The sequence below is a fragment of the Motacilla alba genome, chromosome 8 (genome assembly GCF_015832195.1).
Source record: "Motacilla alba alba isolate MOTALB_02 chromosome 8, Motacilla_alba_V1.0_pri, whole genome shotgun sequence".
In the NCBI taxonomy this organism is placed as follows: Eukaryota; Metazoa; Chordata; class Aves; order Passeriformes; family Motacillidae; genus Motacilla; species Motacilla alba.
This window is the reverse complement of record NC_052023.1, coordinates 30,491,351-30,513,267: the sequence shown is the minus strand read 5'-3', so window position 1 is coordinate 30,513,267 and position 21,917 is coordinate 30,491,351. Positions and strand designations below refer to the sequence as shown.

Here is a 21,917-nt window from a genome sequence, read left to right as displayed (position 1 = left end):
CTCTAGACTCTAGCAAAACTCTGCATATTTTGCTGGGGATCTAGAAGCACCAAGTCTTAAATTTTAGAAGTAATTGCGATTCCATTCTGTGTGATTAAACTATGGAAATTTTCTCCTGGGGATTTTTTGCATAAAGGAAAAAAAGACAAAAAAAACCCCACAAAAAAACCCAAAACCAAAAAACAACAAAACCTGTTGGCGTCATCAGAACCTAAAAATAGCAAGAAGATGACTGCTGGTGCCAAAGTGATACCAAACAAAATCTATTATTGAATTAGATTCCTTCCAATTGGTGTTCTTAGGAATATATTTCCCTTTACCCCTCAGAGTTCATTTGGAGCCAAGGTATTCTGCCTGCCAGTGCCATTCCAGCACTCAAATTAACAAGAAGTGATGTCTCTTACAGTAAAAAATCAGAATCTATTAAAATATTGATGAAGGCGAATAAGCCAAGGAGTTTGTGGTGTCTGGTTTCTTGCTGGCAGCCAGAGAGAACTGTGAAAGGAGGGGAGAGCTGGACATCATCACCCTGCTGCCATGGCCAGGATGGTCATCCTGCTGCCAGAGGACAGAGCTGATATCCCAGGAGCAGCCTGACTCCAGGGACAGACAGAGAGCCTGGAATTCCCTCTTTCCCATCCCTCTTTTCTGCCTGATTTTCTCCCACTGCTAGCTCAGCAGTGCCTGTTTTCTCTCTGCACTGCAGTTCTACAGGCTGTGCTTTGCTGTCCACTCATTTAAAAGGTTTCAAGTTCTAATTATTCCCCCCCATCTTTCATTCTAATTAAGCACTTCTCACTCTTGTGTGCCACTGTCATATTCTCTGAAAAATCCTCTTTGCCCAGGATTCTTCTCCTGGGAAGCTGAGAAGCCTCAGAGAAAAAGGAAAACAGTGTTATCTCATTTGCTTCTCCTGTGTTTTGCTGCTTTGGAATGTGGTTTGGAGATTGTTTATCCAACATGTGAATTGTTTTGACTTAATGACCAATCAGGGTCAGGCTGTGTTGGGACACTGGAAAGAGTCATGAGTTTTCATTATTATCTTTTAGCCTTCTGTCTGTATCCTTTTCCTATTCTTTAGTATAGTTTCATATAATATAATATCATAAAATAATAAATTAGCCTTCTAAGAACATGGAGACAGATTCACTCATCTCTCCCCTCGTCGGGGTTGCCTGCAAATTCAACACTTGTGCAGTAGCTGCGCATCTCGGTGGCCACAGGGCTGTGTTGGAGAAGGGGCTCAGGCCATCAGGTCAGCTTTTAGAGCTTCATCCACCCCTCTCCCCTGCTCCAGTGTTATTGTAAGGGCCTCCTGGAGTCACCTGTCATTATTCCCCAGAGCATTTCTTGCTGGCTGGCACTGCTGGCCCAGCATTCCCATTCTCCTGACAGCAGGAATGAGCTGGGCGCTGATGCTGCAGTGTGGCGCTCCTGACAGCTCAGAGGCACACACTTCATCTGCACTCACACCCTGAAGCCATCTGACCATGTCTTCTCCAGCTGTGAGGCTTCCCTGGACATTACTTTAATGCTGCTGGCACCCTGCTCTGGCTCCTGGTTCTCTCATGGCCCTCAGCAGACCTGGAGCATCTCCTATACCACGAGCGAGCACGGTCCTGCAGAGATGCTGATGCTCAACTGCAGCATTCACATTCTCTGGAAAAATCCCTCGCCCAGGATTTTTCTCCTAGGAAGCTGAGAAGCCTCAGAGAAAAAATAAAACAATTCTTATCTCATTTGCTTCTCCTGTGTTGTGCTCATGTGGAATGTGTTTGGATTGTTTACCCACAGGTGATTGTTTCATTGGGTTCTGCTGTGAGTTGTTTTCACTCTTTGGCCAATCAGGGCCAAGCTGTGTCAGGACTCTGGAGAAAGTCACGAGTTTTCATTATTAGCTTTTTAGCCTTCTTTAAGTATCCTTTCTGTATTCTTTAGTATAGTTTAGTATAGCATTCTTTAATATATGATAGTATCATAAAATAATAAATTAGCCTTCTGAGAACATAGAATCAAATTCATCATTCCTTCCTGCCACAAGAATCCCTGCAAATACAGTAATCAATAGACCCCTTGCAAAGGCTGCAGGAGACCTGGCTGCCACTGAGGAGCACAAAAAGCCATCCATATTAAGCAGTTTCCTCCCTGGAGTTTTCTACATTGATGGGATGAGTATGGGATTGTGGGAACCTCCCTTGTGGGTCCCCCTGATGGGGAGACCCCTAAAAAATTCTCTGCCAGGAATGAGATGGGTGGGATTTTTGGTTTTTTTGGTCTTCAGCTTGTTGTTTATTTTTCTCTTATCAGAAGTTCTGCATGCTGTCTACATCTCAGACTTAGTGTTCAAAGAGAAGGCACCAAAAATCACAAGACACACAGGTTCAAGGTCTTTTAAAGCTGTTTTGTCCAATTAACTCTTAGAACATATTTTATTTGTACCTTTCCACCAATAATTAATTATTTTTCTGTCCATGCAACTTCTGCATTGTGGCTCTTTCTAACCAATCACCCTGTGCCACCAACACTGCAGAAAATGGAGTAGATGAAGAACAAGGAGATCAGACAACGCCCAAAATCCTCCATCTTGTCTCCTATCTACCTCCATACTAAAAACCCAAAATTCAAAGTTTTTCACCCTGTGATAAACTATAACACCATCTATTTCACACACTTGTAGATTCCAATTCATCCTACAGTCTTGGAAGCTTTCTCCCTGGAGGAAGGTTAAAAGCGGTGTTCCCCTAGGGGTCAGGACTTCTCAGCACAGGGAGAGAAATATTCCCTGTGCCCTGGGTTCCAACATGAGATGACCCAAACAGGGTGATCCCCCGGCAGTGTTCACACCACTGCTTTACCCTGAGTGAGTTTTTTCCCCAATAACCAGCAAGAACCTTGATGTGATGCCTCCATCTCCATGATCCAGGCAAGTACTAAGTCACACCCAATCCAGGCTGGAAGGAGCCATGTGTGTTTTCCCCTGCATGCAGCTCCCGCTGTGCTTCCAAACACGTCTCCCCTCTTTCCTTTTTCTGTACAGTAACTTTGCACACACAAATGTCAAACAGCAGCTGTTTGGCCAGCATTTCAAAAAAGCAACTAGTGATTTTAGCTGCCTTAATTCTGAAGATAGGATTTCCACTCTGCATGGCAAAAAGAGCTTATTTCTCCCTCTTAAGAAGCAGTAGATATTTTTACCTGATTCTTTTGCAAATGTGGAAACAGTCAGACCTTATCAGGCAGGAGTGTCTTTGAGATTTCCCCTCTCAGAAAGAAAATGTCACCAGTGCCTGTCAGAGCTAGGTTACTCAGGGCTTCTCCTGCTTCAATTAAGCAGGAGCAAACTTGTGATGTGTCAGAGCCTGCCCTAGGTAAGCAACACACTGGATAATTTTGGAGGTCACTTCAATGCAGGGTGGAAAACTTGAGCAGGAAGCTGTCCTGAGAAGTGTTTCATCAAAAGTCTTTCTCTTCTTACTAAGCCATCCCATGCCCAGAACCTTTGTTGGTGTTTAGGTCGTTCTTGTCTCAGGGTGGAGATGGAATTAAAAAGGATTCAAGCCACGAGTCAGATCAAAGCTTTGAATCCTCCAAATTGTCCCGGGGGAGCCTGAAAATTACAAAGAAGGAATAGATTTTTGGGGTGCTGATTTCATCTGCTGCAGGGGAAAGGTCACTTGTTAACAGTTTGGATTCTTACCAGGGGGCCCAGAACAGGCCTCTGAGCTTGGAGTGCAGGGCTGCAGCTTTTCCAGTAAGGGGTTAAGGGAAGGAGGGAATCAAATTCAACAGGTGTCCCCTAGGATTGAGCTAGGAGCAGCTGGTCATGAAGTGCTATTTACTTTGGAAAACACTACAGAATGGTATTGGAGTTTTCTTGGGCTGGTTTTGTTTGTTTGTTTGAGTTTTTGTTGGTTTTGTTTGTTTGTTTGTGGGGTTTTTTTTGTGTGTGTGTCCTTATTTGATGACACAAAAGCAAAAAACCATATCCTTAACCAGAATTCCTGGTTTAACTGCATGCAGAGATGGAAGTGCAGCAACAAGTCAGCTGAGGACAGCTCTGCTGGTGTGCTCCCACCATGTGTGGAAGAAGGGACAAGCCTTTGTGCTTCCCAAGGGCACAACAAAGTCACAGATCCCACCCCAGAGCACTTCCAAAGGGTTTTGTCCATACCCCAAAACACAGAGGAGAGGCTGGCAAGGTCCTGCACTTTTTGACTGGAACCAGCAACAGGACAAAGTGCTGCAGAGAAGAGCTCAGCTCGGTCTGTGGCCCCCTCCCATGGATGGAGGCAGAGCGAGGGTTTGCCTGTAAATCCCATTCATCACAGCCCAAGCCTTCTCCTGCCTAATCCTCTCTTCTCCCACGCCTGGCTCAGTGATTTCCCTGCAGCAAGGCAGTTGTCCCTGATAATGTGATGGCAGGGGATGGCTCATGTCAAACCTCAGCAAAATAAATGTTAAAGAAATGTTGCTGGTAATTTATCTGCTCCTCAGAAATCAAATCTTCCTCATTTTTGCATCTCAAACATCCCTTTTGGGTGGGGTGGAGCTGCTCAGGGGGTGCATTGCCTGCCCTCAAAAGTCCCATCCAGCCTGGCCTTGAACATTTCCAGGGACAGAGCATCCACAGCTTCTCCTGGAGGTCTGATAACAGGACACACAGGATTTGTAAAAATCCTGCTCACCACACATGGTGGGAGAAGGAGCATGCAGTTTGAACCCAACAGAGAAGTGAGAGGAAACCTGGTCCTGATGGGTGCAAGGTAAATGCTGGAGCAGCTCATGGGAGAGATTGCAGAGGCTGAAAAGGTTCTGTGTGGGGCTGTCAAAGTTCTCTCTTTGAAGTGGGTTTAGGTGTAGATGACCAGGCCCTGGTGTTAGAGGCGAGCTGTCCCATCTCTGCCCTTCACTTCAGCCCTATTTGTCATGATTTTCGTGGGACTGCTGCTGCAGATCAGGAGGAATAAAAGGGAAAGTCTGTCTTCTCTTACATAACTGGAAGTAAATGCATAATGCAGCTTAATTGAAATTACTGACTTCCCCAGATAAGCTGGATGTAACTAGATCAACAGTGATCTCGTTAATATATAAAAAATGACTTTGGGACACTCAGTGCACATAGATAAGGGCACTGAGGATGGAGTAGGGAGACACCAAAACCAAATCTACCTGGTAGAAGACTCTGTAGATTTGCTGCTGTCTCAGTAAGGACAATTTGAGCAAAAGCAAAATTCACTAGTTCAACCCCAGAGCAGGAAAAGGAGGGAATGGGGAACTGGATTAGTGGCACCTCCTAGGGGTTTTGGTTCTTTGTTGAGTTTCTTGAACACTTCCCTGCTGTTCTGGACCTCAGCTGAAGGTGTAGGCTCAGTCTGGTCTCTGAAGTTGTGGAAAAAAATCAAGACATTTAAGAATATAATTTGAAAACAAATCTATTGAGCTGGGAGCTTTGTTCTTGGGTTCAGCTGGAAACATTTGAGGGACACTCTAGAGGAAAAGAAGATTGTTTAAGGAGCATCTGGAGAGATGGGCTTCAGCTGCCCTCTTCCCTATTTATGCTTATTAGAGATGAAATTGAAGTGGAGCATGATTAAATTATGCATATAGAGAAAAGCTTCCACAAACAAGAAAACATAAGCAATGTGGGAAGGAACAGAACTGCAAAGAGAGAGAGCAGCAAAACCAAACAGGATGCCAAACTGCAAAAGACATTTCAACAGCACCTAATTAAAACTGTTCATATTCGCAACACACAGAAGGTAAAGACATTCACTTGGAAACAGAATAAAAGGGGGGAAAAACCCACTAAGAGGAGTGATTTAGTCAATCACAGGAGATTCTGGAAAAACAGCAAGCTTTTGAGCAAAGGCCAGTTGCAGAACGTGCAGCGCATTTGGAGTTGGGGGTTCTCTCCCATTGTCTGCCGGCAGAGGTGACTCCAGCTGGAATAATGAGGAATGTGGTGAGCAGCAGCCCCTGCCCAGCAGCCTATGGGGAGCTGCCACCACCGCCTTCCCCACTCGTCTCCAGGCAGGGATTTGAATAATATCACATAGCAACCAGCCCAGGACTGAGAAATCAACCCAGGTCCCACTCCAATAACTTAATCACAAGATTATCTCTCAGCTTCTTTTGTTAATTAATGAGCCTTTGCCTTTTGGCTTCAGAAACCATAGACACAGCAGTAAGGGAGAGGCTGGAAATTCAGCGTGGCATTTTTGTTAGCACAATGAACTAATAACACTTCTCCTGTGACACCTTTCAAAGCTTGACATGTTCACCACTAGGTTCATCTGGTTCCCTACATGTAGGAGAGCAGCACAAGCTCCAAAGTGGAATAATCAGGACAAATGAGTCCTTAGCCATCTTTCAAAGAGGCCGAATCAAACCTCCTCTGGTGACAAAAACAAGAATGAGCTGCGCTGTATTTTCCTTGTCTCTTGTCTAAGCAAAATTATTTTCATAATTGGTGAACGTGGGATGAAATAACATTTCAGCAAGGGAAAAGACTGTCATGTACCATGTCTGAGAATGAATAGGGGAAGGTATTTTTCCTTCTTGTGGTAGAGCCTTTGCTTTCAGACAGGGTTGGCCAGGAGAAAACTGAGCTTTCCAGCTAGAGAGAGGCTGATTTATATGTGCACAAGAAATCTCCCTGTTCAGAGATAAAACAGCTAAGTGCTTCGATAATGATGAAGTGGCAAGAAGAGCTGTAGGAAGAAGTTCTGGAGCCACAGGAGGCCTTTGGTAACCCCCCAGTCTGGATGCTGCCTGAATCCTCTCCTCATCCATATGGAGACACCACAAATCACTCGTGCACTCCATGAAGAGCTGCCATCAGTCCAAAGGTGCTCGTTAAACAATCCCATTCCTAGCATGCTTGTATGCATGGATTGGTCCCAAATAATTAGCTCTGTGGCTGGCAGCCAGCAGGAATATCTGAGCTCTCTAAGCCCAGAGAAGGAGGGAGCCCACAGAGCTAGAAGTCCTGCTTGGGCCAGCCCAGGTTACCCTCCCGCCTTTGGTGTGGCTGTGAGAGCCAGAACAAGGCAGCAGCATTGTCCCCAGCCCTGATACAGAGAAATGAGCATCACTACAGAGAGACAAGTGGCACAGACATGTGGCTGTCCTCGTCGTCTCCTCAATAACATCATTTCTGCAAGGGCAACAGGAGGGGGAAGAGCAGAATTCCCCCCAGACTGCCTCTTTGGTAGGGAAGTGACTGATGAGCCTGGCAGCCTCTGAACAAATATTTCTGATGCAGAGAATTCTCTTGTCAGCGTGGAGGAGCCCCGAGAGGAAATTTCCAAAGCAGATCTGTCGGAGATAATGACACTGCACAAGGAAGCCCTCCTTAGGAGGGATGTCTCCTGAAGATGTGGAGTGTTTGAAAACATGATGCTTCTGTGTGTTCCTGTTGATGAGTTAAAATTCAAGCAGCCGTGGGTGAATTTTTAATCTGGGAGGTCTAACAGGTGAAGCACAAGGAGGCAGTGAGTCAGTTTTTAACCTTCCCTGATGCTGCCTTGGTCAGGCAGACCTTGTTTTCTTTCCAAATCAGAAGCCTCTCTTCAGGCCCAAGATATCACACTGTGTTCTGCCTCATCCAGATTACAAACCAGGGAATTTCTGTGCATCTGTGTGTTTGTGTAATTGCCTAACACGGTGAAACTTCATCTCAGCTGAAGCTTTTAAGCCCCACTGTTAGATAAAAAGCAATTAACAGCAACCATAACCAGAAACACTTCCAGTGTGAGGGCAGGCAGCAAATGGCAAATAGATACATCAACAAATCTGGTTTTGCCTTGTACTTTGCTGCTTGGAGCCAATGGGTCATTAGTTTTTATATGAGTATCATGGATTTATCAGCAATTTGGGAATCTTGAAGTTATTACTTATGACAGTGGCTCTGATTGTGTTGGCTGCTCTGTGTTGCCTCTGCTCCTTCAATTTAAAAGTCACCCAAAAGGGTGCAGCAGCCAGAATCCCACTCCAAGGCAGCACTGGGCACCCCAATGTTATTCCCAGAGGTTCTCCCTTGCACTTGTTGAATATCTCAAATTTCTTTCTTCAGTACAGGGCTGGGTCTGTAGAGCCCTTTACCCTCTGAAAGCTCATCAGCATTCACCTGTCATAGGTGTGTTCTTCCAGCTCTCCTAAGTAGCTGTATTTTATCCTGTCAAATATGAAACTGGCTCAGGTCAGGAATTTGTGGTGAGTTAGTCGATCTTTCAGGTTTTTGCTAATTAAATCTAGGACAGATAACCAATAGATTCTTCAGCTGAACAAGAATAAATATTTTAACCTCTCCTGTCCAGGTGTTTTGGGATCATTTTACATGTTCTGATTCATTAGTTTGAGTTTCAGTTCCATGGGGGGAAAAAAAAGTAGGAAAAGCTATATTTTACTCGGCAACTCAATTGTCCTGTATAAAGTAAAGTTTGCTTTTCATGTGGTCACAGAGGTACTTGCAGATTAGCTATGTGCAAAGTGATGTGAGGAACCTAATCTGGATAAAGGTGTCAAGGGTGAGATTGCCTGTTACCATTCTCTGCTCTGGAGCTGTGCTTTGGCTGTCAGGTATTTTTAAGCTCTCTCTCCTGGCTGGTTTGGTGTGAGCCTGTGCCTCCAGATAATCCATCAGTAATTACCTGTTTAGTTTTATTGCACTCTTGTTGCTTTGTGCAGCTGCTCAGGAGTTCATTTGCTCCCACCTTGCAGACAGATTTAAATGTTAAGCTTATTTTCTTCTCAGATAGAGAAGAGATGCCTCTGTTTCAGGTGAGTGTTCTGTGAGCTCTCCCCAGTGTGAGGAGATGATCCTGTGCCTGTTACAGCTCAGGTCAGGAAAGCTGAGAAATGCAAATCAAACCAGACCTTTTTTGTCTCTCTTGGGTTAGAGGGGCTTTGCTGAGCTCTTTTTGTGTTTAAAACAATTTGGGTGTCCTCCTTGTGCAGTCAGTGGCTGCAGGCAGCACAAAGGGATTTTGCTGGAGCAGTTCAGCCTGGAAAACTCCATCCCTGGAAGTGTTCAGGCCAGGCTGGATGGGGTTTGTACAACCCGGCCTAGTGGAAAGTGTCCCTGCAGTGAGGTTGGACCAGATCACTTTTAAGGTCCCTTCCAACCCAAACCATCCTGTGATCTTTATGCCTTGACTCTTCCTGGAGATCCTGATAAAGAAAATTTAAACAAGCCAAAGGAAAAGGCACTCATACAAACGGGCAAAGAGCAGCACCTTGGTCATCCCAGCAATGACCAAAATATCCAGGGAAGAGATATTCTACCTCTTTGTGAACATAACTCCCGTCATAGTCCTGCAAGCTGTCCCCCCCTTACTTCTCTTGGAAAGGGTAAATCTCTGCTGTACAAGTTTCTCGAGCTGAATGCAAGCAGCCTGCCTGTCTTATCTCCATTTGCCCCCTTCTGTGCAAACATTTCAGTCACTTCCTGCAAATTTAATGTTTTTTCAACTACTGACGTGCTCTTCATCTCCACTCAGCAATTATGAACCGATGTGCTGATGTTTTAAGTGTTTTGTTTTAAAATGTGTAACATCCAAATTTACTAAAAAACAAACAAACCAAAACTAAAAAAGACAGATCCCTCCCCAAATTCTCTCTAATGCTAATTATAGAAATCTCAGCTCTCCAACAGAAGTATCAGTCAGCAGAGGATTTGGTTCTTATCAGAGGCTGAAGCTTTGGAAAAATACACGGAGGATGGTGCATAAAACTGGTAATGTGGCAGGTACATGCTGGAAGTGAATGCTGAGAGTTTGGAAATGCAAACTTCAGGATTTTCCAGTCCTCTTCCTCCTCCCCCAACACCCAGAACATTGCATTGTTGGTCGGTCTTCATTTTTAAATCATTTGCTGTCAAGATACATGTGTTGTTTTCATACAGTTGACAGCGGAATTTTTTGGGGTTTTTTTCCCAGCTAAATTTAGAGAAGGGTAACAAATATTCTGACTTTGCTCTGAAATCATTCTAGGAGGAGCTCCTGGGTTATACATCATGGTTGCTCCAGCAATGAAAGTACAGAGAGTTTCAGCTCAATGATGACTTTGGCTCTCAGGATGCAGGTCCACACTCTGTCCCCAGCACAAAAGAGGGTTGGAATCTGCTTGAAAACTCATTCCAGTGACGATTTTTATTAGGGAATATTATTTACATACCACATTCTCCTCTTGCTCAAGAAAGCTGGAGGCATTTCCTCCCCTGCTAATACATTTTAGAGGCGACCTGACATTTTCTAATGGCTCTCAGGTATGTATAATTTATCCTGCTCAGTGTCTGCACTTTCCAAAATAACGCTGGAGAATTATCTGGGCTCCTGCTTTTTTTGGCCCCCCTTTTTTTTTTTGACCTATAAATGTCCATATGCTGCAGGATAATTGCAGTAGGTGTAGGTTCCTTTGGAGACACTCTTGTGTGGGAGACAATATGACAGCTCATCTGCATAGCACAGGCATCATTCCTCTGCCTTGATTTAGCAGAGTCCTGGATCCCAAGGCTTCTCCCATCTCTCCTGAATGTCTAGGGATTGCTCACACACACACCCTGTGCACTGGTGCTCTCCCATGCAGTCATTTCTCCATTTTCTGTGGGCAGCTCAGCTGCTTGGAGGAGTCACAGAGTGCCACAAGCCTGGCACAGCCTGGCATGGGGACACAGCCCCTGCTCCTGGATTTCTACACTCTACCCAGGTATCCTGAGCATTAAAAACCTGTGTGAACTCACAGCCAAAATATTTGGTGTGGAAATGTGTGTAAGGTGGAAGTGATGTCCCAGGAGAGGGTCCAATCTCCCAAATGCCATGACCTGTGATTAGCAGCTGCACACAAATTTGTCTCCAGACTTGATGAAGCTGTGTGATGCTTTTGGGAGAGATAAAAAAGTTCCTAAAATGGGATTATCAGCAAGGAATTGGGATGAGGGGCAAGAAAAGGAGCTGTCACCCCAAACCTGGACATTCCTTACCCTGCTGTAGCTGCATGTCCATGATTGTCCCCTGGAATCTCAGGAGTCTGTGGACATTTGAGTGTTTAATTTAAATTTAACACTGGCAGGAGTGTTTTGGAGCAGGATTGAGCAGCTGGGCTTGAACACACAGCAGTGGTGGGGCACTTTTATTCCTTTAGGGTTTTTTTACACCCTGACAAGGTGTGTGCCATGACTAAGGGGCTGCATCAGTGCAACGGGGGACAGGGACGGTGCCAACATGTCAATTACGATATGGGGTGGGTGAGGAGGTGGTCCTGGCGGTGTCAGTCACATTTGGAGTGTGATAGGGGCAGTCCCTACTGGTGTCACTCACACTGGGGGTGTGATGCAGGCAGTGCTATTCACACTGAGGGTGTGACAGGGGCGGTCCCCAGCTCTGTCTGTCACACTGGGGGCGTGAAAGGGGAGGTTCCTGCCCGTGTCAGTCACACTGGAGGTGGGACAAAGGATGTCTCTGTCCCTGTCAGTCACACTGGAGGTGGGACAAAGGATGTCTCTGTCCCTGTCAGTCACACTGGAGGTGGGACACAGGATGTTGCTGTCCCTGTCAGTCACACTGGAGGCATGATGGGGGCGGTCCCTGGTGGTGTCTGTTACACTGGAGGTGTGACAGGGGAGGTTTCTGTGCTTGTCTGTCACACCGGGGATGTGACAAAGGATGTCCCTGGCAGTGTCAGTCACTTTGGAGGTGTGACAGAGGCTGTCCCCAGCTGTGTCCGCCCTGCCGGGGGTGTGATAGGGGCTGATCCCCGGCTCTGTCACAGGGGGTGTGACAGGGGCTGATCCCTGGCTGTGACAGGGGCTGATCTCCCGCTGTGTCACAGGGGGTGTGACAGGGGCTGATCCCTGGCTGTGACAGGGGCTGATCTCCCGCTGTGTCACAGGGGGTGTGACAGGGGCTGATCGCAGCCCTTGGAGCCGCAGCTCTGGGAGGAGCGAAGGGCGAGGGTCGGACAGGCTGGGGAAATCCCTCCTGCAGGGTTTTGGGGTGGACAGGCTGGGGAAATCCCTCCTGCAGGGTTTTGGGTCGGACAGGCTGGGGAAATCCTTCCTGCAGGGTTTTGGGTCGGACAGGCTGGGGAAATCTCTCTGGCAGGGTTTTGGGGTGGCCCCGGTGCAGCCGGAGCTGCTCGGTCAGTTCCCGTTTTAAATTCCAGAATGATTCAGGTTGGAAGGGACCACTCTGGATAATCTTACCTCACCTTTCTGCTCGAGCAGGGACATGAAAAAGCGGAAGAAAAAGAACTCGCCAAGAGTTTGTGATTTCCTGGGACACCACTAAAAGCTTCTCATATAAACTACATGAAGAGCTGGAGTAAAAATCCTTTGTGCTGAACGGTTGTTGAATAGATTATTCAATGCTGTCCTGAGCCAATCTAGGAATTCTTTAAAACAATAAACCAATAAGTGCAGAGCCCTGGTAGAGCTTCCCCCTTTAACTCTTTAGCAAGCTCATGGGTGCATTTTTGGGGTTTCCAGACCCCAGATCAGAGATGCAGCTCTTCCAAACCCACAGCCAGGAGCCCACAGATGAGGATGTTCTTGCACAGGCACCTTTCATCCAGCACTAGAAGGGTCAGGTTGTTTCCTGGCAGGCTCCTTTACAGTCCTGGATCTCCAGCCAGGCGTATTTGCAGAATCAGACAGGAATTTTTGCCTAGAAATTTGCTGAGTCTCCATCAATATGTGCAGAGGAAAATGGAAGTTTGGGAAGCTAAAGCACACCAGGAAGTTATTCCTCAACCAGCCTCCTTCTTACAGCCCTTTCTTGGTTTGTTCCTGATAATTTTTCCATGTTCTTTACAGTCTGATTCTGGATTTTGGACCTCTGTCTGGCTTTTGGGGTATGTGGGAAATGGATTTCTAAAAAATTCTCAAAACCTGACAGAAAGCTTACATAGTGTGCATCTGTATGCAAACCTTGACATAAGAAATGCTGACTTAGAAATGCCATAGAGTAGGACAGATATTGTTGAGAGGGAAATTAAACTAAAAACAAGTTTCAAAAGATAGCCTTACCAAATAAAACTAAATACTTTAGAAAAATAAAACTATAAAAAATACATTATAGTAAGGCCCACAAAGAGTAACTTTAGATGATTAGCTTTAAAGCATTTACAACACAGAGTAACAAAAGCTAATAAGCGAAAAAACACTTAGAGTATCTTATAATTACGAAATAGTTAACTTCTGATTATAATAGTGAAAATTATAACATCTATATTATTTCACCCTTCACATGAAACTAAAAATAGAATAAAAGTTTTTTAAACACCTCTCAGTTATCCTATCTCTGAGTCAGAAAAAAGCTTTATCCAAGAGATGTAGTCAGAACTTGGGTTTTTTGGTGTTTCTTCTGAATGCCTCATTCATGAGATGCAAGTTCACTGGACCCAAAGATGTGGAAGATCCTGGCAAATGTCAGGAAAACGTTTGTTAGGGTAACAGGATGGAGCTGGATAGAGTGAAACAATTCCCTGCATCAGAGATCCTGAACCTTCTTTTAATTAAACTCTTAGGGTCCTGTGTGGATGTCCTTTCAAAATTCAGTGTCCCCAAAAGGCACTGAAGGTTTAAGTTCAGTGGACTGAAGGGGGTCCACCTTTCCTTTGGGGAGTTAAAAGCTCAAACTTCAGCCAAATATACCTGAAATCCCTCTGGATTCAGCTCCTTCTTAGAACAAACATTGCTTAGGATTTTTTTTTTTTCCTGTTTTACATAGAAAAGTCGGAAGCTCTCAGATGTTTAAAGTGTTTATGGCAGTCCTAAAACAGAGTAGCCAGATGGCAGAAAACTCTATGGCCCATAAAAAAATTCAAATTTGATGGAATGTGATGTTAAACCCTTCACAAAATATATTAAGCTCCCATTGTGACAGCAATGCAAACCACGAGTTCACATATTTTAGTGAATTTAACAGAAAATTTGAATTAAGAAATTACTCCAGAGTATATCTAACTGGCAAATACATTAGAGATCCTCATCTGTCCTGACAGAATCTTCACATTCAAGACACATAAAAGTGAGGTAGCATAAATAAAAAGGATTTGGCATCTATAAATGTGTGTGTTGGGAATATGAATGTAGGGCAGGCACAAAACACCAATAATGTAATTTTAATAGGAATCCTATATTGCAAGGTAATGGGTGATTCAATTAGTTTTCTGCCTTCTCCTTGAGGATTACAGCTGATTCTTTTGTGTGTGTGTTATTGCTGATTCTTTTGTGTGTGTGTGTGTGTGTGTATGTACTGGAAGAACTCATCAAGGCTGATGGGAAAGGCTTAGAATGCAGAGTTTAATGAAATAATGGGTTCATAGATGCAACATGTGAAAGAGAAAGCAGAAAACATTTAAATACCTCGCTATTAAGAGGAAAAATCAAAATATGTGGAAGTTGATAGAGCTAAGTGTGTTTGTCTGAGGACCAAGAGAGCAAGATCTCTGGATTTCGTTGTTATTTTATGCTAAAAGTGAAACACTGACAGAGTGTTCTGTGTTATCAAAGCCAGAAGGGAAGTTTGGGGCTGTGCTAATGGATTTGATGAGTGTGTGGACACTTTTGCCTGTCTGGATGTGGGGTGTGTCCATGCTGGTTTTGTTACCCTGCACAGAATCCCTTCTCTGTCTCATCTCAGCCCAACAACAGCAGCCACGAGGTCCTGCTTGGTGCTGTCCGGGGTCTTTGATCTCACCCACGAGGCATCATTTGCAGTGCTCTGCATTATTTATCACCACTGAAGTATTTTCAATTAAACTGACAGATTAAATACTAACTTTGCCTGGCAGATAATGAAATTCTTGTTTCTTTCCCAAGGAAGCTGACATGAAGGAAGCCAGACACGGCTGGGCAGAGGAATTTGCACTGCCTGAGAGTTTCCACATTCCCTAACAAGTGAGCACTGTGTGATGCCACAGGTGGGAGGCAGGCTTGCTTCCTGGTGCTGACAGTTGTCACAAAAGTGAGGAACACCCAGGTGATCCCACAGAAGCCTCACAAAGAGGGGGAAACTGGAGCTGATGGAAGATTCCTCACCACCTTCCAGCCTTAGGTGCACCCTGCGAGACCTTCAGTCCAACAGGAAACCCATATGGAACTGCAGTGCCAAGAAGAGGGGACCTAAGAATTTCCTACCAAAAGCGTGATTGAATCAACCCACCAACCCTGACCTGCAGTGTCGAGATGAATGTTGAGAATTCTTTTCCTCTGAACACTCTGAGGAAGCTCGAGGGAGGATGAGTGGGGATGAGGAAAACATAATTTTTATTGATGCTTTTGAGGAGGAGTACATGGACTTTGGCCTTTTCCTCCATGATCCCTTGGAGGAAGGACACTGCTGGCCCTACAGCGTTCCTTGGTGGTTGTGATAAACCACAATTTGGAATTTTTACAAACTGGCCGTTCATCATCTTGGCCCCACACAAACATGCTTGGCTGTGGGGATGTGGGTGTATGTCCTTATATATTCCTAGAGTTTTTCTTATGAAAAAGGGGAGGGAGTGTGTGTTTGTCTTCCATGAGGGATGTGGAAGGGGTGTGTGATTCTGTGCATCCTGGGTCTAGGTGAGAGATAGGCTTTACCCTGCCCAGCCAAGTAAGACACATCTAAGCATTTACATTCTAAAAAAAAAAATTAAAAAAATACAGTAAAAATAACAGAAATCTTCTGAGCTGTTTTGTTTTTTTTCCTAGTTTGGGTAAGTTGGATTGACAGTTCTTCCCCTGCAAGGTTTGCCATTCCAAGCAGAGTGTGGGCTGCTCATGGATGCAAGGACTGTCATTAAAGGATTGTTGCAAACTTATTTTTGAAGTGCTTCATCTGAAGGAACTGAACTGCCACTTACTCTGCTCTCAGAAGGAGCTTGCTTTTCCATGTGGAAGGAGTAGGTACATTTCTTTTCCTCACCCTCAACTCCCAGCAGGGCAGTTTCTGGTTTCATGTCTATTTTTAGCAAGATCTGTGCAATCACAAAAATAATACAGAGCTTGGAGCATTCTTCCATACCATATCTGCATGCTGGCAATGTACACTCTTGTTCATTTGTCATTTCAGTTCTGTATTTGCTGCTAATTGTGGAGCCCATTTCCCAAAACTGGAGGAGTTTTGCTAGGAAAGGCAGTGCAAAGCTTCCCAGAGCTGGGTTTAAAGCTGGAGCAATCTCCGTGAGATTACACAGAGATGTTGGAGAGTTGTTTCAGCTGTGGACCATGATCCTACTGTGGCTTTGGCAAAGGCAGGTGGGATCCTTGGATGGTTGGGCAAAGGAGTACCCAAGGAACTGGTGCCACTGTGAAAAGCCCTGGTGAGGTGTCGCTGAAGATGCTGAATGTCCTTTTGGGTGCATAGACTTTTCTAGTAGGAAGTGGGACACAATCCTGGGAGTTGGATTGATCCCTCCTGAGAGGGCCAGAGCCGCTTTCTTCCGACAAAGCAGGGCCTGAGAGGGAATTAATCCCTGCCACACTCCTGCAGGAAGATGGATGCGCAGTTATTGTCATGGTGGGGGGCACAGGGGACACTCCATGAATTGCTGTGAGCTGGAGCTGAGGGACAGGAAGGGCACTGAACCTCTTGGGGCGAGTCCAGAGGAGGGCACCAAGGTGATCAGAGGGATGGAACACCTCTGCTATGAGGAAAGGCCAAGAGAACTGGGAGCTTTTGGGATGACCTAATTGTGGCCTTGCAGTACCCGAAGGGAGCCTACAAGAAAGATGGGGCAAGAATATTTGCAAGAGCTAGAGTGACAGAACAAGAGAAAATGGGTTCAAATTGAGAGTAGGTTTAGATTAGCTATTGGGAGATTTTTTTTTCCCTGTGAGGGTGTTGAGGCCCTGGCACAGGCTGCTCCTGTATCCCTGTAAGTGTCCAAGGCCAGGCTGGATGGGGCTCGGAGCACCCTGGTCTAGAGGAAGGTGTCCCTGTCCGCGGCAGGGGGCTGGAACGAGACGACATTTCAAGCCATACCATTCCATGATTCCATGAACAGGCTCCTGGAGCACCGGGATCCCCCGAGCCGGGGCGGAGGGAAGGGCCCAGCCGCGGAGACGGGCGGGGACCAGTGGCCGGGGAAGGGACGCAGTGGCCGGGGAGGGGACGCGGTGTCCGGTCCCGCCCCGCTGCCGGCAGCTCCAGCGCGGCCGAGCCGCCACTGCGCCGGTGCCGCTGCCGCGGGCTCCGCGCCGGCGCGGGGGATGCGCGGGGCCGCGCCGGGACCCGCAGCGCCCAGGTAGGGCGGGGAAACAGGGAACGGACACCCGGGAAGAGTTGGGGGGGAGGGGGGTCATGCTGCCTGGAACAAAAAAAAAAAAAAAAAAAAAAAAAAAAATTCTTCTTTTCTATTATATACACAAATATATGTATGTGTATGTATTTATTGTTGATATTATTGATTTTCAGCCCACGCCGTAGTTTCCACACTTCCTTTTTCTGGGTAGCTGTGGTTATGGAGTTCTCTTAAGCCAAGCAGCGCCAGCATCCCTTGGAAAGTTTTCCCGCCCCAAAGGCATCGGCAGCTGAGCTGGAGGGCAGGAGGTGAGGAATACTGTTAGCAGCTCCTTATTAAATTGTCGGGAATGGCTGGAGTGGGGGTGGGTCGAGCCACGCTGTTCCAGGCAGTGACTAATGAGGACTAATCCAGATTGTTTTCCGTGTCTCCAGCAGAAGAAAGCGTGGCTTGTGCTGCTGATGGAGCCAGCCTTTCTAGAATGTGAATAAGAGCTTTCACTTAATGCACATTGCTGTACTGCCTTGGTCAGCCTGCTGAAACTAAATAGGTAAGTTTTACATTTATGTACGTGTGGAAATACAAAAATATTTAGGTTTTTACATATATGTGTTCATTAATATGTATGCTTATATTCAGATGTCTTATCCCACTTTCCAGTACTTGAAGGGATTTTACAGAAAAGATGGAGATCAACATTTTACACAGATAGAATAAAGGGAAACATTTTTAAACTAAAAGAGGAGAGATTAAGATTAGTTATTTGAAAGAAATTCTTTGCTGTGATGGTGGTGAGGACCTGGCACAGGGTGCCCAGTGAAGATGTGGCTTCCACATCCCTGGAAGTGTTCAAAGCCAGTTTGGACAGGGCTTGGAGCAGTCTGGTCTAGTGGAAGGTGTCCTGCCCATGGCAGGGGGTTGGAATGAGATGGTCTTTAAGGTCCCTGCCAACCCAAATCATTTTGGGATTCTGTAATTTCTCATCTTTAAGAAAATATAAAATCTGAATTACCAATTTATATTTGGCAGTGAAGGCTGGCTGACGATAGTGGATTTAACTTTATTGAACATAATCTGTCTGTGTTTTGTGTGCTGAATGTATATTTTCTACTTATCTAATAGTAGATGATTCTGTTTCTTCTGCATATCTAATAGTCTGTCCCTTTCTTTGATTCAGAAAAATACCTTTGCTGTTCTAAATTTATAATATCAGAATAATCACTGATGAAACAGGTGTTTTATATTCTAGGGAGGACTGTCAGAAGAGTTGAGAATGAGATGGACTTAGCGTGAAGGACACAAAGCTCTGGGTGATGATGAGCTGCAGATGAACACAGAGTTTACCTCAGAGGATGGATGTGAGTGAGAATAACATTTGTGACACTGGGGGGAAGAGTTCAAATTATCCCAGGAGGGCCACGAAGCAGGTAGGCCACAGCTGTAGGCCACAGAAGGAGGTAGACATTAATTACTCCTGCAGTCCTGGAAACTCTGCTGGACCCCCAAGAAAGCAGGACCTGCAGTGTGGAGACAAAGAAACCTTTGACACCTACTGCCAGAAACAAGGTGAGAGCCCAGCTGGGGATTTTCCCCCCTCCAGCACCAGCTTCCACCTGCAGAGAGAAGATGAGGATTTAGATCACTGTTCTTCTGAGCACCCCAGGAAACCACGGACGATAATGAAACTCCGTGAGGAGAACGGAAGCGCTGCTCTTGGAGATGGGCTTGGTGAGGAGCTGGAGCCCGTCCCTGAGGAAGCTCTGCCCTATCGATGGAAGAATTGTGGCTCCTCTTTCCGCGCCGTGAGCGAGCTGCAGGAGCACAGGCGAGCTCACCTGCTGGAGAACTCCTACCGCTGTCCCGTCTGCGCCAAATGCTTCTCCCGCGCCGCCAACCTGCGCATGCACAAGCTCATCCATTCCAGTGAGAGGCCGCACAAGTGCCCGGAGTGTGACAAGGGCTTCATCCGCACGGCCGACGTCTGGAGGCACCTGCGCAACGTGCACAAGATTGAGCGCTCCATGGTGATCCTGGCCAACGGCATGGCTAGGAACCCCTGGTCTGTGGTGCACCACAGCCAGCAGCACAATGTTGAGTGCCCAGATCAGGCTTGTCCTGCAAACCCAAAGTCTCAGGAGGACGACTTCAAACCTTATGCCTGCCCAACGTGCGGTAAAGGCTTCGATAAGCCCAACCTGCTGTCCAAGCACAAGGTGATCCATCGGGAGGACAAGCCCTACAAGTGTCAGGAGTGTGGCATGGCGTTTGTGCAGCTGCTCAGGCTCAAGAGACACCAGCAGACTCACTCCGGGGCACGGCCCTTCTACTGCGAGGAGTGTGGAGGGACTTTCACCCGGCTGGCATCGCTGCAGCGCCATCACCGCATCCACACCGGAGAGAAGCCCTACTCCTGTAATTTCTGTGGGCATTCCTTCACCGAGTCAGGGACCCTACGGAGGCACGAGCGCACTCACAAGTCGGACAAACCTTAATTTGGGGTCTCTGTGGTTGCTTTGTACCTGAACGAGGTCTGCTCATTTGGGCTGGAAAAACACCCCGTGGTGTGCTCTGCCCAATCCAGACCCACTGCCCCGCAGTGGCTGATGCAGCAATGCTGCATCACAGGGAACTCTGGAACTTGTACTGGGAATGATTGCACTGCTGGGCTTTAAACTGCTTTGTATGGGAAAATAACCTAATTACCCCTGAGTAATGAAATGGGAGACTTGAGGAGACTGAAACCACTCACATGTGCTTGCGCTGTCTCTGTTTGCTGGACTGGTGGTGCATCTGCTCGAGCTTTGTCCAGGATCTGCAAGCAGAGGCTGTGAGAATTCACTAGATAAATTGGCCCTGCCTTCATGAGTGTGATGGTTCTTTGGGTTTGGAAATCTGTTAACTCGCCAAGTTCAAACAGTCCAGAGTTGTCCCTCTATCCCTTCTTTCCTTGTATTTTGCTGAGTTTTTCTTTCTGTTACACTTCTTTTTATTTGGAAGGGGAAGTATCATGTTGGTTATCAAAAAACCAAACAAATTCCACTTATAAACCAGTTCCTTAATAAACGCAACAGTTACCCGCTGTATTTCAGAATGTTTCTATCTGAGAGAGTACCAATACTTTATGCACATTTGAGTGATGGGTTGAATGTCTTTTAATAATGGGGAAAGCTTTATTTTGGCTATGGTGGTGCATGCTCTTGGGGTGACACTTATGTCTCTGATGGAAACATGCACACTAAATCTAACCAGCTGAGTATTGTGGAAGGAAATGTTTGAAGACACAAAATTCAAAGAGCAAAAGACCAAATTAAAGCCACTTTTACTACTCATTGCACAGGAACCTTCTTCATTTAAATGTTTTCACACATAGGGAAGCTTCCTATAACAAAAGCAAGTTCTGTGGTGTGTCCAAGTACTGCCCAAAGGGTCTGTTAGACTCTTCACTTTGATTTAGATTCGAATGGTTAGTGATGAAAAATTTCCTTAGGAATTAGCCTGGCAGATGTGGGCAGGTGTTGACAAATCCTCCAAGGCTGTAACTGCCAAGAGGTGTGTAATACCTCAGTGTCAGCAATGGGGCTTTAACTTTGAAACTTAATAATGACTTTACATCTGCTGTTAACCACTGTGGTAGAAGCATCCAGTTTGTCCTGAAGTTGCAGCCTGAATTTCTTTTCCATGTCAGAAGGGTCTGCTTCTTTGCTTCCCTTTTTCCTTACCAGCTGCCATATTTCATTATTTCTTTCTAGGGCTTTCTGCCTTTTCAGTGGAAAGTTGTGCAGCAGAATGAAGGTAAGCTCCAGGGTAATGTACCTTTGCATTTATTACCAGGTTGTTTAATATAAAGTACTGATTGTGCTGTTTGTTTCCATATTTCATAGGATAAAAAGGGATGATGGCAGCTAAGCACCTCCCACCTGTGCAGCAGCTGAGCAGGTGTCACACAGTGGGTCCTGTTGTGTTTGATGTCAGGTTCTTGGCTCAGATCAAGATCTACCACTGTTCACAGCAAAACTTTAGCTTGATTATAAATTGGAGAGTAATTTGTGTCACTAATGGGTCATTTCCACTTCATTCCTCAAAGAAATCTCCAGATGAGGGACCTGATGTGCATCCTGCCCCCGAGGAATGTGTTCTGTGGTCTGTGTGTGTTTGTAATTCTGGGATGGCTGAGCCCTAAGTGAGAATTCTCCAAACTCCCCTCTGCAGGAAGCTCCAGTTCAGTTTTAGGTTTGCAAAGGCTTTTGATGGGGTCCCTTAGCAACAGCTCAGTCTTATCTGAAGGCTGTGCAGCCTCTCAGAGAGGAAAGATCTTTGTATGAAAAGAATCCTGGCTGGCTGTGGGTGAGTGATCTGCAGAGGGAGGTCACCAGTCATGCTCTGTGGGGACCTTGCTGTTCAGCACCATCTGAGAGATGGAGGGAGGACAGACAGCATAGTGACAAGCTGTTCCAGAGGCTATCATGCATTAAGTTTCCACACTCATTTTCTAATCCCATTTTAAAGTTATCAGCTACAATCTCCCCTGTTCATCATCCTGCTTTTCCTTTGGGTATGGGGATGCTCCTGCTGTTGGGTGGTTTAATATCCATTTAAACTGCACCACTTATGCACACCTTTATGTTGTGTGACAGTTCTGCTTAGGCAGTTATGGTAATTGGGAACATCCAGTTATTCTGCTTTTTTGT

The 21,917-nt window shown here is 45.9% G+C and overlaps 1 protein-coding gene across 2 annotated transcripts; it reads left to right on the top strand.

The window, feature by feature from the left end:
- The first annotated feature begins 16,941 nt into the window (after positions 1-16,941).
- On the top strand, positions 16,942-20,546 carry ZNF648 (zinc finger protein 648). Of its 2 annotated transcripts, none has more exons than XM_038144382.1 (4): positions 16,942-17,232; positions 17,403-17,537; positions 17,667-17,779; positions 18,479-20,546. In XM_038144382.1, exon 4 carries the CDS (start codon positions 18,582-18,584, stop codon positions 19,719-19,721), a length of 1,140 nt encoding a protein of 379 aa, XP_038000310.1. In that variant the 5' UTR covers positions 16,942-17,232; positions 17,403-17,537; positions 17,667-17,779; positions 18,479-18,581; the 3' UTR covers positions 19,722-20,546. The 2 variants fall into 2 exon arrangements, with proteins under 2 accessions (XP_038000310.1, XP_038000309.1); XM_038144381.1 differs by having other exon boundaries at positions 17,664-17,779.
- Positions 20,547-21,917: the final 1,371 nt, after the last annotated feature.